At 42.1% G+C, this 13,080-nt stretch overlaps 1 protein-coding gene across 1 annotated transcript in view; it reads left to right on the plus strand.

Annotated features, from left to right (window-relative positions):
• LOC106821222 (phosphatidylinositol 4,5-bisphosphate 3-kinase catalytic subunit alpha isoform-like) overlaps positions 1-12,690 on the plus strand; it is a gene marked incomplete at its 5' end in the record, with an annotated part of 21,795 nt that extends 9,105 nt beyond the window's left edge. The window contains 3 exon segments of the mRNA XM_014825930.1: positions 10,390-10,507; positions 11,061-11,212; positions 12,360-12,690. Of these exon segments, the coding sequence (XP_014681416.1) occupies positions 10,390-10,507; positions 11,061-11,212; positions 12,360-12,621 (532 nt within the window).
• Between the last annotated feature and the right edge of the window lie 390 nt (positions 12,691-13,080).

Genomic DNA, 13,080 nt, shown 5'->3' on the forward strand with positions numbered 1-13,080 from the left:
CGGGATCCTCGGGATGAAGACACTTTCACCCTTGCCCTTGCCTGTCATGATTTTGGCTTCAATGACTCTGGGCATGAGCTGCTTGACTGTGAGCCTTATCCCGGGCATCGCCAAACCTTACCAGTCATTCCGAAAGGAACAAGAGCACATGCTGTCAATGCCTGCATCAAGTCGTCGTACCTCTGGAGCAAGGTCAACCGCCACAGCCTCAACACCAACATCAGGGTGCAGCTCACCGGCGATCAAGAAGCTGACCGCTTCTCTCAGCAACTGCTCGAGGTCGGCAATGGCAGACTCACCACCACAGCCGATGGCCAAGTGAAGCTGCCATTTGGGAAAGCAGCGGCGGACATGACCCAGCTCATGACCAAAGTGTTCCCAAACCTCCACCTCCGCTACCAAGACCAAGACTGGCTGAGCGAGCGAGCCATTCTTGCTCCTAAGAATTTGGCCGTCGATGATGTCAATGCCAAGCTGCTGGAGCAACTGCCTGGTGACCCAACGAGCTACAAGTCCATCGACACAGTTCTTGATCCTCACCAGGTGGTGCACTATCCGACCGAGTTTCTCAACAGCCTGGCGCCCTCAGGTCTGCCACCACACAACTTGGTGCTCAAGGTCGGCGCGCCCATATTGCTAATGCGCAACCTGGATGCTCCAAAGCTCTGCAACGGCACAAGGCTCACAGTCAAGCAGCTCATGCCCAGAGTCATTGAAGCCAAAATCATGACAGGGAAGGGCAAGGGTGAAAGTGTCTTCATCCCGAGAAATAAAATGGTCGTCGCGTCATGCTGATTGAGAATATACTTCACGGGTGACCCCCCGGCGATGCCCGGGATAAAGGAGAAAAGAGGTCGAATTTAGTCTGGCATGGCGGCTGTACTGACCTTATTGTGATTTTATGAATCTGTCGCAAGAATTTGTTCAGTTGTGCAGTGCTTCTTCGTACACAACATTCTTGGTGTTGCCATCTTCAGAGAGAATGTAGAGGTTGTCTGGGTTACCCACCCTGGAGCACCCCACATAGAGCTGGCCATGGGAAAACACTGGCTCACTGAGGTTGAGTCCAACGACCTTGAGGGACTGGCCCTGGGCCTTGTTGATGGACATGGCAAAGCTCAGCTTGACTGGAAACTGCAGCCTCTTGAAGTCAAATGGCAGGTCTGATGGGATGAGCGGGAGGCCAAAAACAATTTCCACAAAAAGGCCAAAATAACGGCCAAAAAACAAACAACACATTTCCCCCCAAAAAATACTAGCGCACCAGAAAACTTAACAATCACAGCAATCCTAGCGCTCCACTATGCACTGCAGCAGAAAAGTCAAGACGAATCCTAGCGCAGCGGAAAAGTAAATAGCAATCCTATAGCGCTCAACTATAGTCAGGCTCAAAATCAGGCAATCGCATGAAATGCCGAAACGCAAGCAATAGCACAAAACGCATGAAATAGCAGAAAAGCAGTAACCCCCAAAAAATCCCGGGCATCGCCGGGTAGCCCAGCTAGTATATATATAAAGTTGTTCAGCCGAATTAGTTCGTACTCGCATAACTAGAGAACTCTGCAGCCTAGAGGAAAACTAAAGATATTTTCAGAATCAGCACGTATGGGAGGTGGTTCTGGCTGAAACTTTATAAAGTTAAAAAGTTAAAGATTAATAAAAATTATATTCATCAATAGATGGCGGTGCGTTCAGATTAACATATTATTATTCTTATTTTTTACTGTTTGGGATGGGATGGGATGGCATGCGATGGCATGGGATGGGATAGGATGGCATGGCATGGCATGGCATGGGATGCGGTGCGATGGCATGGCATGTCATGGGATGGCATGGGATGGCATGAGATAGGATGGCATGGCATGGAATGGGATGGATGGATGGATGCATGGATGGATGCATGGATAGATAGATATAGTTAGCTTTTTTTGCATTTTCCTTTCAACCAAGTGGTCACCAACTGAGTAACGCCTCTGATTTCCCCGGGCAACGCCGGGTATACCGCTAGTCCTAAATACTTGAAGGAAGAAGGTACCGTACTACAAGTTGTCTAAGATCTGAGCTGAATGTTTAGAAATGACAAAAAAAATGTCACGTCAGTCACCGTGGAATTGCCCAAGCACGTATTTTTCAGGACTGAATACAATTCTCTTTTTGTTGAATCCAGTTTTCAGTAATTTAAGATCTCTGCTTTCTAGACATGCATGGTTGTCGATCAACGGCCAACATTTCCCTACGTTTTACAGCTAAACAATGATTATATAAAGGCGCAATACACCTTTCATGATGTCATGTTACTGTAGGGATGTTTGTTTCTTACTGGAAAGCAAGCAGTGACGGTCCAAGGAATATGGTAGAATACTGATAAATTTATTGTATATATATATGGTGCGACATACATAAGCGCAACTTGCAGTGACCGCCAAGAGCGTATTCTCCCTTCGCCACTCTCTACCTTCCTCTGTCCTCTGTAAACTGTCGCCCTTTCGCCATCCTCTCCCGATCATACCCCTTATGTAAGAAGAGGCTTCCCTCTTTGACCGCTGCATAGTCGCATCCTGCTCTTGACGAATCGCAGGCCCTATACTAAACTAGCTGTTATTGATTGGTAGTTCTTCCCCGAATTTGGTGTTGTTTGAGCAACACCCTTGCATTTGGCCCATTGCCACATCCATGGTTTCATAATTGCTTATGAATATTTACTGTTGTCACATTTATTAGAAACCGCAGTAAGGATAATTATGCCGCCAATAATATCATCTGCTAATCGGCCCAACGTCGTTATGAATTGCGTAACGTCTTTGTTTATTACCTCGTTGCCGCTCCTGTTTTGCTAGCAATCTACATCTCTATGTTACGCCATAGAGCTCGGAGGTTTTGCAACGTCACATTGCCATGTTCCAGATTTCAGATTAAAAAGCCTTGGTATCAGTACACTATTTAGTAAACTGCAGGGTTTTTTCTGAGGGAAAATTAGACAATTGAGGTAATGGCCAGTTTGGGGGGAAAAAACGTGGATAATGGATTCAAAGGCACGTTTGCGCGTCTCGACGACCTAGCAAAGCGAGCACTGCAGCTCGCCCAGCTAGGGGGGTCCGGGGGCATGGTTCCCCTGGGAATTTTGGAAAAAATGGTGCAATTTGGTTCATTCTGAGCTATTCTGAACACATTGTATGAGACTCTTGAATCTCTTTTTCAAGTTCTCAAAGAGAACAAATAAACAATGAATATGAAATGATACAAGTATTCACATTAAATAGTAATACCGTCGAAAACGAGGCGAATGCCTGGAGCGTGGCAAAGATCCGGAAGCTTCCGGTTATATTTATCTTCTCTGTATCAATGATCTTATGAATTTGAAGTTCATACATTTGAAAAATACATAATTCAACCGAAGATTAAAAAAAAGATTATTAGTTAATTATTTTTATATGCTCTCATTTGCGTTAATAATGCTTAACAGCATGAAATGCGATTATATTTCAATGAAAGCACTTTCCTGGTGTAGAATACAAATGAACACCCATGCGTATGCGTTGATATAGCACCCTTAATTCGCTGCTAGAGTCAACATGGCGCCTGTGGCGCTCAAGTACATGACCAATCGTCTTCCTATCCTGTGTTTATCTATAGGCCTTGCCAAGATTCGCGTGTTGACAGTATCGTATAAGTACGCGGCATTGTGTTTTACGTTTGAAGCTTTATTTCGATTTTAGTACAATAAAGTGTAGTTTATTGATGGAAGAACAGTGATTTTCGTCAGCTAGGCGATTTTTTTGACAAATTTCTGTGCCACGGCTGAGAATTTGAGCGAGGCGCATGTCAATGCAGAGGAAACACTGTATTTATTTTTGGGTTGACACTAAACCGACCAGGCTCTCCGACTGTTACACGTCGTAGGTTTACGCGTGCCAACGTAGTGTTAAGCGAGAAGGGAACTTGTGGCTAGGTTGACACTATTTTGGTAAATACTGTCTGAGATTGCTGTTTATTAATTTGTAAATTCTAGCCACCAGTCGGTGGCGCCATCTATCTGTTTTGTGAGAGGAAGAAAGCGAGCGAGCGGGGAGACAGGAGGGTGAGACATGGACCACCAAGCTCGACTGGTTCTTCCATGGTATAAAGCACATGTAGTAGGGAGGGAAAGAAGGAGGAGCAGGGAGGGGGAGATGAAAGTGGAGAGGAAGGAGGGTGAGAGGTTGAAGGCGCCAGAGAGGAAGAAGCATAGAAGGGTGATGGAAAATGTGAATGAGAAGGATTAGTGAGAAGGGGGAGGGAAAGGAGGAATGGAGAGGAGGAGAAGGCGAAGTAGAAGGAGGAGAATAGTGATTAGCTAGGAAGGAAGAAGAAGTGAGGAGGATGAAGAGGAGAAAACACCATACTGGATGCAGAGGTGTCCACGATTTCGGGTGATCATAAGCCATGACTATCAACGTGATGTGACATCTATGTAAATCTACTTCTTATCTTGTGAACATAGTGATTTGCGAAAGTGGTGGTATTTTTTGCAATGTGGACTTTTTATAGCAGCTATATTTTAAGATATTATAAAGATCCATATTTAAGCTGCATCGATAGCAACTTCAGAGTAAAGGAAATGACCCATCTAAGCACTGTTCATTCATACGCACGCACGCAGACCCATTTTCCCACTGGCTTCATAAATTAAACAGATTTTGTTTTCTGGTAAAACATCTGTTTGTACGTGCAAGCGATCTCATAACACATACCAGTTGTGATGCTGTCAGTTTCTTTAACAAATTGTCACAGGTTGCTATATACTTTGATGTGCTATTAATGCAGATATATTTGCTATGCATGTTTTAATACCCTTATTAGTGTCGCTTATCACAGGATACCATACCAAGGTGTTATGATATCCATCCAGTTGATATCATTGCTACGCAGCAAAGAATCGGGCAATGAGCCCTATATTATTAAGAAGGTCAACTATAAAACAATGTTTACGTCACATCTAGAGATATCTTTAAATAACTGGGTCAAGAACAACTTAACGCCCCCCCCCTCCCCGTCCACCTTTGTATCAGAATAATTGAGCGTAACAATGAATAATGTAGATATATGTTCTTAGAGAAACGTGGGAGAGTAAGTAGTATAAAATTACAAACTTTATATGTAAATATATTGGAAACCTTCAAATGTATCTCATTGATAGGAAATATGAACTGTACATACCATAGTGAATATAACAAATGAGGCTTTTTAATATACGATCAGAAGGTATACGTGTATATACGGCTTTTGACTCTATGAGAGTATATAAGATAGTTTTAGGTTTTTCTTTGCTAGATTTTGACAGAATATTACCCATAATTAGTGAGTGCATGATTGATTCATTGCAGCAGTTGCTATACACAGGACATAGCTATTGTATATATTTTCACTGTTAAAGTGGCAATCCGAAGATGCCATGTTGAGTCCAGGTGCCTGCTGTCAGGCTAGTGGCTTCTTTCATGCTCACGTTTGTGTGTATCCTCTTATATTTATCAACAACGAAATCCGGGAGAAACTTTGTTTTTAGTTCTGTTTTATAGGCGGCCATGATCAGCGGACGTGATGGGTTTTATGTCACAACTTAGTACAGTTATTTTATTTTCAATTGTATTTCGCTGTTGGGAAAAAAGTCTTATGCGAGTAACCAGATACAAAGAAACAAAATAGATTAAACTAGAGTCTAGTCGTGTCTGTTTTTTTTCCGTAGTAGTCATATGACTATAATGCTAAAGGTGAAGTTATTTTGGGCTGTAGCTGCTTAGGCAGAGGTAAGAGTGGGTAGTATCAGGAGTAGATACTAGTACACGTAGAGAGAGACCAACCGACTGTGAGCCTTTGAATGCAGAATATACCCTGACTTGTGGTACGTGGAAACACATAGTGCAGAACAATGCAACGCCTAGTTATTCCTTGATGAAAATCAACCCCGATGTTGCAATGTCACCCAAACATTGTGTCGGGAGAAATTATATTTGATAGATTGAACGTATTGTGTACATTTGTGCATGTTGCATTCGCCCACGGTACATTAGTCCGCTTCACATATCTTAGTATGTATGATGGCACACAATAGCTGGTACTGACTTGGATGTGTTTCCTCTTCTACTGTCGTCACATTGATTCGTACTATGTATGGGGATGTTTTTCACACACTTTACAGTATTGACACGTATACTTCACTTCTGTGATGTTCCACATTCGTATCTCCTGGTCTAGGTCTACTGGGTGTCGATTTTTTTAAACTCAGTTATGTATACTAGCAGAGTTAGTGTATACAAAATATGCACTTGCACAATATATATATATATATATATGTATATATATATATATATATATATATATATATATATATATATATATATATATATATATATATATATACTCGTGCGTCGGCTGAGGTTGTGACGGTGTTACCTCGCATACACGCACATTCTGTTTTTCGCGGTTGTGCTATTTCGTTTCTACTAGTTATCCTTGTTCACGTACGTATGTAATCGTTTTGTGTGTGTGTGATCGACCGAGCGTGCGTGCGTGCGTGCGTGCGTGCGTGCGTGCGTGCGTGCGGGCGTTTGACGGGTTGTCTGTAATGGGACTAACCCATTTCTCCTGGCCTATTGCTCGTGCACAGGATTGCTGCGTGAAAAAAACGTGTGAAGTGACGCAGTGGCGCCCGCAGATAGAAGCACTGGAAGCAAGCACAGTGCTTCCAGTAAATTGTGGGTTAAAAAAATTTTGTTCCTACATTTTGTTCCTAAATCTCTCTCGCAAGACGCACCAGATTGCATCTCCAGACGTCTACCATTCAAAAAATTTCAGGGGGGGCATGCCCCCAGACCCCCCTAGCATGCAGCGCGCCTACAGCGCTTGCTTTATATTATCACTGAGGATTTTATCCTTCTGTGCTTCTACTTTGATACGGCCCTTGAAACAGTATGTTAGGGCGATACTGTTACGAAAGCGTTTCGCGTAACTGACGTCACTTCACTGGCGCCCACAGGTTTCTTTTCTTCACGTCACTTCACTGGCCGCCCCCAGAAGAACGTTTTCCAGATTGCACGATGTCTTAGGTGTGGTGGTGGTTTTTTTTTCGTGAGTTGACGCTAACTGGAATTAAACTGATATGAGATTCTTAGCCGGAAATGAACAACTGATGTACTGTGCAACCGACAGTACTGCGCTGTGCTGTGTCTGTTTTATCTGTGTGCGCATCTGACGCTGTGGCAGAGGGTGTGATGCCCTGCGGTTCCACTCGAGCTTTTAACTCACGTTCTGTTCCACTGGCGTATAGTAATATAGGAGTAACCCTGGAGAACGCAGAGAGCCCTGGTTTTCTTTCCACTTGCTCTGGCTAGGCCATGCTAACCTGAAAGTACTGTGAGTGTAAAAAACTATGTTTTAATGTCGCTTATATATTTTGGTAAAACATTGTGGTGAATTCCTATAGATTTTATCGATCGGTATACTATAATTTTAAGTGCTGTGGAAGGTTGTTCACGTGTTTGTGTGTGTGTGCGTGTGTGCGTGCGTGCGTGCGTGCGTGCGTGTGTGTGTCTCACAACACGGTAATAAGACCTGTGTTCGGCCGGTTGGAAATCACGTTGGTTAAATACGCATACGCGAATGCATATGCTCACTGCGAAAGGTTGAGTTCAGTTTAAGTAGGATATTACTGTCCGTTTTTGTTTTATCCACCGATGGTTGCCGATCGCAGATATTTTTATTCGTGGTGCTCCGAGAAAGCTTCCGGTTTAGTTTGCACACACATACGAGATACGCTCATTTATTACTGGTTAGCATCGTTCATCGAATTCTGCTTGCTACACCCCGCTTCACGAGTGAATGAACACCATCACTAGCTGTATGTAGTTGAGAAAAATTGTATGAATTCTCTATATACATTTAAAATAGGAGCAATTTGAAATTGCTTTAAGCGTTTCATTTGCATATCAAGTTGGTCGAAACTGACAGGTTATCGGACGGGCGTTTCCCATGCACGCAATGTGTTGTTGATTACAAGCATAGACTTATATGTGTATTTGATGTACATGGGTTCACTTATTATCAGGAATCTTGAAGGGCATCTCTCTAGAATTGTCATGGATTTTCTATAAAGGATGGACGGTATAGTCTTGACGGTTTTATTTTTCTAAAGCAGGAAAAGTCGAGTATGTGGGCACGCAAGATAACGTAATTGTCAAGTTCATCTGTAATGGAGAGTTCAGGAGGTGAGACTGCTCCAATGTAATCTTTCGATACCCGTTGTGCTCATTGGAGTACGTAGTCTTGAAGAGTCCAAATTTACCTGTTTGTATGCCATACGTGTACGCGAGCACTATTGTAATTTTCTTCTCTCGGGTAGTGAGTGGGCAGAAAATATTTTTTATTTGAATACGAAGTGTTTAGAAGCCATTCACTAGTCGAACACGTTATACTTACTAGTGATTAATAATAGCTTGCTCAAATAATCACGTTTGGGAGGTGCACAATGCCACAGGGAAACTGTACGCGGTTGTGTATCTATTACTCAACTCGATATTAAAGACATAGTTAGATCCAGTAGTAGAATATCAGGTAAAACTATCTTCATTGTAATTGTGTAAATAAATGTAAGTCTGTTGTCAACTGTGGAAATATGCGTTCAATTCGTGAAATTACAGGGTCCCCACAGCCCTTGAAAGTCCTTGGATTTTGACGTTTGTCCTTGAAAGTCCTTAATGTTTCCTTTTGTCATTGAAAGTCGTTGGAAATAGGTCCAAGTCCTTATTTTATGTCTAATGTCCTGGAAGTTTACATTTTTGACATAAAATAAGCAAATATTCATTGCTGGTTATCTGACTGACCCTATTCCCAGTCTTCGATGAAAATGTTAAATTTAATCAAAATTTCACATGTCATGTCTACTAATGTACCAAAGTAGTTTGTTTTGTCCCAAATTTTTCCGTGCAGGTGGTGTAGGGCTCTAGACTATAAGTTCATAATTTTATTATTTATTCATCACTCGGTGTTCATATTTTGCTACACAATTATGGCACTGTGTCTAATTTGTGTGTAGGAAAATACATAAAATTAATAATAAATAATTTTTGTTATAATAGTCAGCATATAGTTAAGATCCCTGCCCATGCAACTTATAATAAATCAGTCGCCATTTGTATCGTTGAGAGCGTGTTGTGTATTTCTGTGCTCTGGCCGGATTGTGTTAAATGTACCACTATCGTGATGTCTGCCTTGTTTAGAGTCGCAGACATTAATGGTGCCGAAACTGTGTTAAATGAACTACTATCGTGGTGTCTGCCTTGTTTAGAGTCGCAGACAAATACAGGAACATTTTCACAACAGACTAAGTCATTGATGTTAAATTTGACAATGGCGGTGTGCCACTGTGCCTCTTATGTAGAAGAAACCCCGAACTGACACACGCAGACAAGACCTCAGTAGCAACATTAATATATTTCATAAATTAGCAGGGGTAAATATTAACTTTTGAACATGAGAGTCCAACCCGCAAAACGAGGGAGTCCGCAGTCCGAGGTTCAAAATTAAAGATATTAACAATAACGCATGTGCTTTATAGTTTATTTGTAAGATTAATGCGGTTGCACGTCTGCCAAATTTTCTTTAGAAATTAGCTGAAAAAATATGGTAATTCCGCGAGGCCATGCTCTGGAACGAACTAGCTAGTTAGTATGGCAAAATTTTCTACCCATCATACAAACCAGTCAGTCATGCAAGTTTGACACCATATTAAACTAGTCTGGGCCAGGAAATTTTTGTAGTTTGTACACACTATCCCATGCTAAATACATGCTGGTGCAGACTAAGCTCGCTATGCTAAATTTCGATATACGTACGCACACAGCCTTTTTGGGGAGAAATAAATGCACAGTACTTAGCATATGAAATTGTCTGTAATTTTGGTTTTGATCTTCACATCACTAGAGTCTGATTACAATTTGTCCAGAAGAACCTAACTAGAATGTAATGGGAAGGCAAGACATGAGAATGTGCATCTAAATTTGATTGCTGATAAAATAGCTCAATTGGATTATATGCTGGTTGTAGCTTTTGCTGCATATTCAGTCATAGAATATTCTTCTTTTGCTGCTATTACAAGAATACAGTATCTACTCTAAAAATGCCACTGACCAGTGAAAAAATTAATTTTTTTCTTTCCGGGGCTCTTTTTGCAAACCCCCCCAAAATTTCGGGGGCTACTTTTTCATTTTCCAGGGCTCTTTTTCCACTTTCCAGGGCGACTTTTTTCCAGGGCTGTTTCCTCAAATGTACACACTGTTCCAGGACCACAATGTACGGTGTCGTGTTGCTAGCTTTCCATTTCTGTCTTCATACCACGTGCTGGTGTTAATTTTGCAGTTACGAGTCGGCTATTGAGACGTTCACACTTTCCTGCGCGGGCTATTGTGTCGCCACCTTTGTTCTCGGCATTGGAGACAGGCATCCGGACAACATCATGGTGAACGAGGAGGGGCAAGTAAGCAGATTCAGGGTTTCTTATACATAATAAAAAATAAAAAATAAAAAATAAAAAAAAGTTAAATTTAACATCGCCGTTGAGAAAATGTTCATGTATTTACCCGCCGTTGTCAAAATAGTGTCAACCCAAAAATAAATAGATCACCAGATTCACCACGTGCTTCCAGCATATTTAGATTGCCATGTGCGTTTATTGAGTCATGTGACGCAGGGTCTACACTTTTCCGTTATTTGATTGGTTGGAGTGCCATCCTTTTTGTCCCAAACTGGCCATTACCTCCTTTGTCTAATTTTCCCTCAGAAGAAACCCTGTAGATATTCTGCTAATACTGACAGAATAATTCTTCAAAGTATTGTGTTGTCTTTGTGAAATCATCAAAATTGAAACAGTTTGAGAATGAGTTTGAGAAGTTTGTTACTACTTTCTGTGTATTTATAAACAAGTTAAAATTTCCCCAAGTTTCACTGGTTTTAAGGTTAAGTAATATGATACCAAAACCTATGATCATAAAGAGCAAAGAGCATGAATTTGTTTGGTATTTGCTTTACAGATTTTCCACATAGACTTTGGCCACTTTCTGCACCACATCAAGAAGAAATATGGCATTAAGCGTGAGCGTGTGCCGTTTGTACTCACTGAGGACTTCATGAGAGTGATCGCAAAGGATGCTGATTACCCAACGAAAACGAAGGAATTTGAAAAGTGAGCACCTATATTAGTAATGCAGAGAAGTAGTTGTCTCTGTTTCGAAAGGCGATGAGGATACCCACAACAGTCGATGTTGTTGGGATTCCGTTTCATTGGGTTTGTTATGTCTGCATGTAAACTTGCATATTTTTATTGTATAAACCATTTTGTTTGCTATGAATTTGTGTCCACCTCCCGCGTTCCACTATTCGTTATACCACTATGCTTTTGCAATATGGTTAATCCCTATTTCGCATTAGAATTGATTTTATTACAAATGCTGGTGATTTTTATTGCATAATTGAGGTAAGAGTGGTTTTTACATGCATTGTCCCACTGCAGGTTAAATGTCCATCCATTGTAGCAACCAGATTTGTAATAAAAACAGATTGTGACCTGCTCCAGCAAAACCAGGATTAAGTAGGAAATTCTACAAATTGAGTTATGTGCATATCTGAATAGATAATTTAATTACCTTTAAAATGATATATAATATTTGGCTATATCTATAGAATTGACCGATCTACAGCAATTTGAAGATCGGAAACCGACTTATTCCGGAATATGCAGCTTTTGAGATAAAGCGTTCCGGGTAAGGGGCCCAGTCGGGGATAAGCGGTGAGGGGCCGGTCTAAAGGGCGAAGGAAAAAAAGGGATTTTTTTTTTAAATTAAAAATGACCATAATAATCTAGAGATATCTGAACCTATATATCCGGATTAAATATGCACTTAGGAACTTATTTTTGTAAAAATCTCATTTTTGTCCAGGTAGGCCATTTTCAGCATTGACATGTGTGCGTGCTCATTACTCAAAACAATGACCTGCGACTTAGTCCGTATTATGCTGGAGCGGGTCACAGATTTCCTAATAATCTTAGCTAACAACTGTTATATTACGGCTCATCTGTTCTAATAATGGAATTCGCTATTGGTTAATAAAAGCGGTTGCTTTTCCCTTACAACAGTGGCATGTTCTTACACAAACTGTTGATTCGTTCTTTTTATAAAAGTTACAATCTCTCACAGAGGTTGACTTCACTACACCATTAACAGACGCATGCATAAGCCGTCTCCACGGCAAAGCTGGTGCTCGCGTTCGTGGTATTTTTTGTTCGTTGTATTGTCGTTCATTGATTTCCGTATCTCCCGCCTCTCACGCAGGTTTAACGAGTTGTGCGGCAAGGCGTACCTGTGCCTGCGGCGGCACGCCAACCTCTTCATCACGCTCTTCACGATGATGCTGAACGCGGGAATTCCTGAGCTGCAGTCGTTCGACGATGTCGAGTATCTTCGTAAGACCCTCGCCGTCGAGAAGAAAGAGCAGCAGGCTATCGAGTACTTCCAGGCACAGTTTCACGAGGCGTACGGCGGCGCGTGGACCACCAAGCTAGACTGGTTCTTTCACGGTGTTAAACACATGTAGGGAGCGAGAGAGTGGTGAGAGAGAAAGCGAGAGAGTGGTGAGGGAGAAAGCGAGAGAGTGGTGAGGGAGAAAGCGAGAGAGTGGTGAGGGAGAAAGCGAGAGAGTGGTGAGGGAGAAAGCGAGAGAGTGGTGAGGGAGAAAGCGAGGGAGTGGTGAGGGAGAAGGCGAGAGAGTGGTGAGGGAGAAAGCGAGAGAGTGGTGAGAGAGAAAGCGAGAGAGTGGTAAGAGAGAACGCGAGAGAGTGGTAAGAGAGAAAGGGAGAGAGTGGTGAGGGAGAAAGCGAGAGAGTGGTGAGGGAGAAAGCGAGAGAGTGGTGAGGAAGAAAGCGAGAGAGTGGTGAGGAAGAAAGCGAGAGAGTGGTAAGGGAGAACGCGAGAGAGTGGTGAGAGAGAACGTGAGAGAGTGGTGAGGGAGAAAAGGAGAGAGTGGTGAGGGAGAAAGTGAGAGAGTGGTGAGGGA

This window comes from Priapulus caudatus, unplaced genomic scaffold, assembly GCF_000485595.1.
Source record: "Priapulus caudatus unplaced genomic scaffold, Priapulus_caudatus-5.0.1 Scaffold64, whole genome shotgun sequence".
NCBI classification, from domain to species: domain Eukaryota; kingdom Metazoa; phylum Priapulida; class Priapulimorpha; order Priapulimorphida; family Priapulidae; genus Priapulus; species Priapulus caudatus.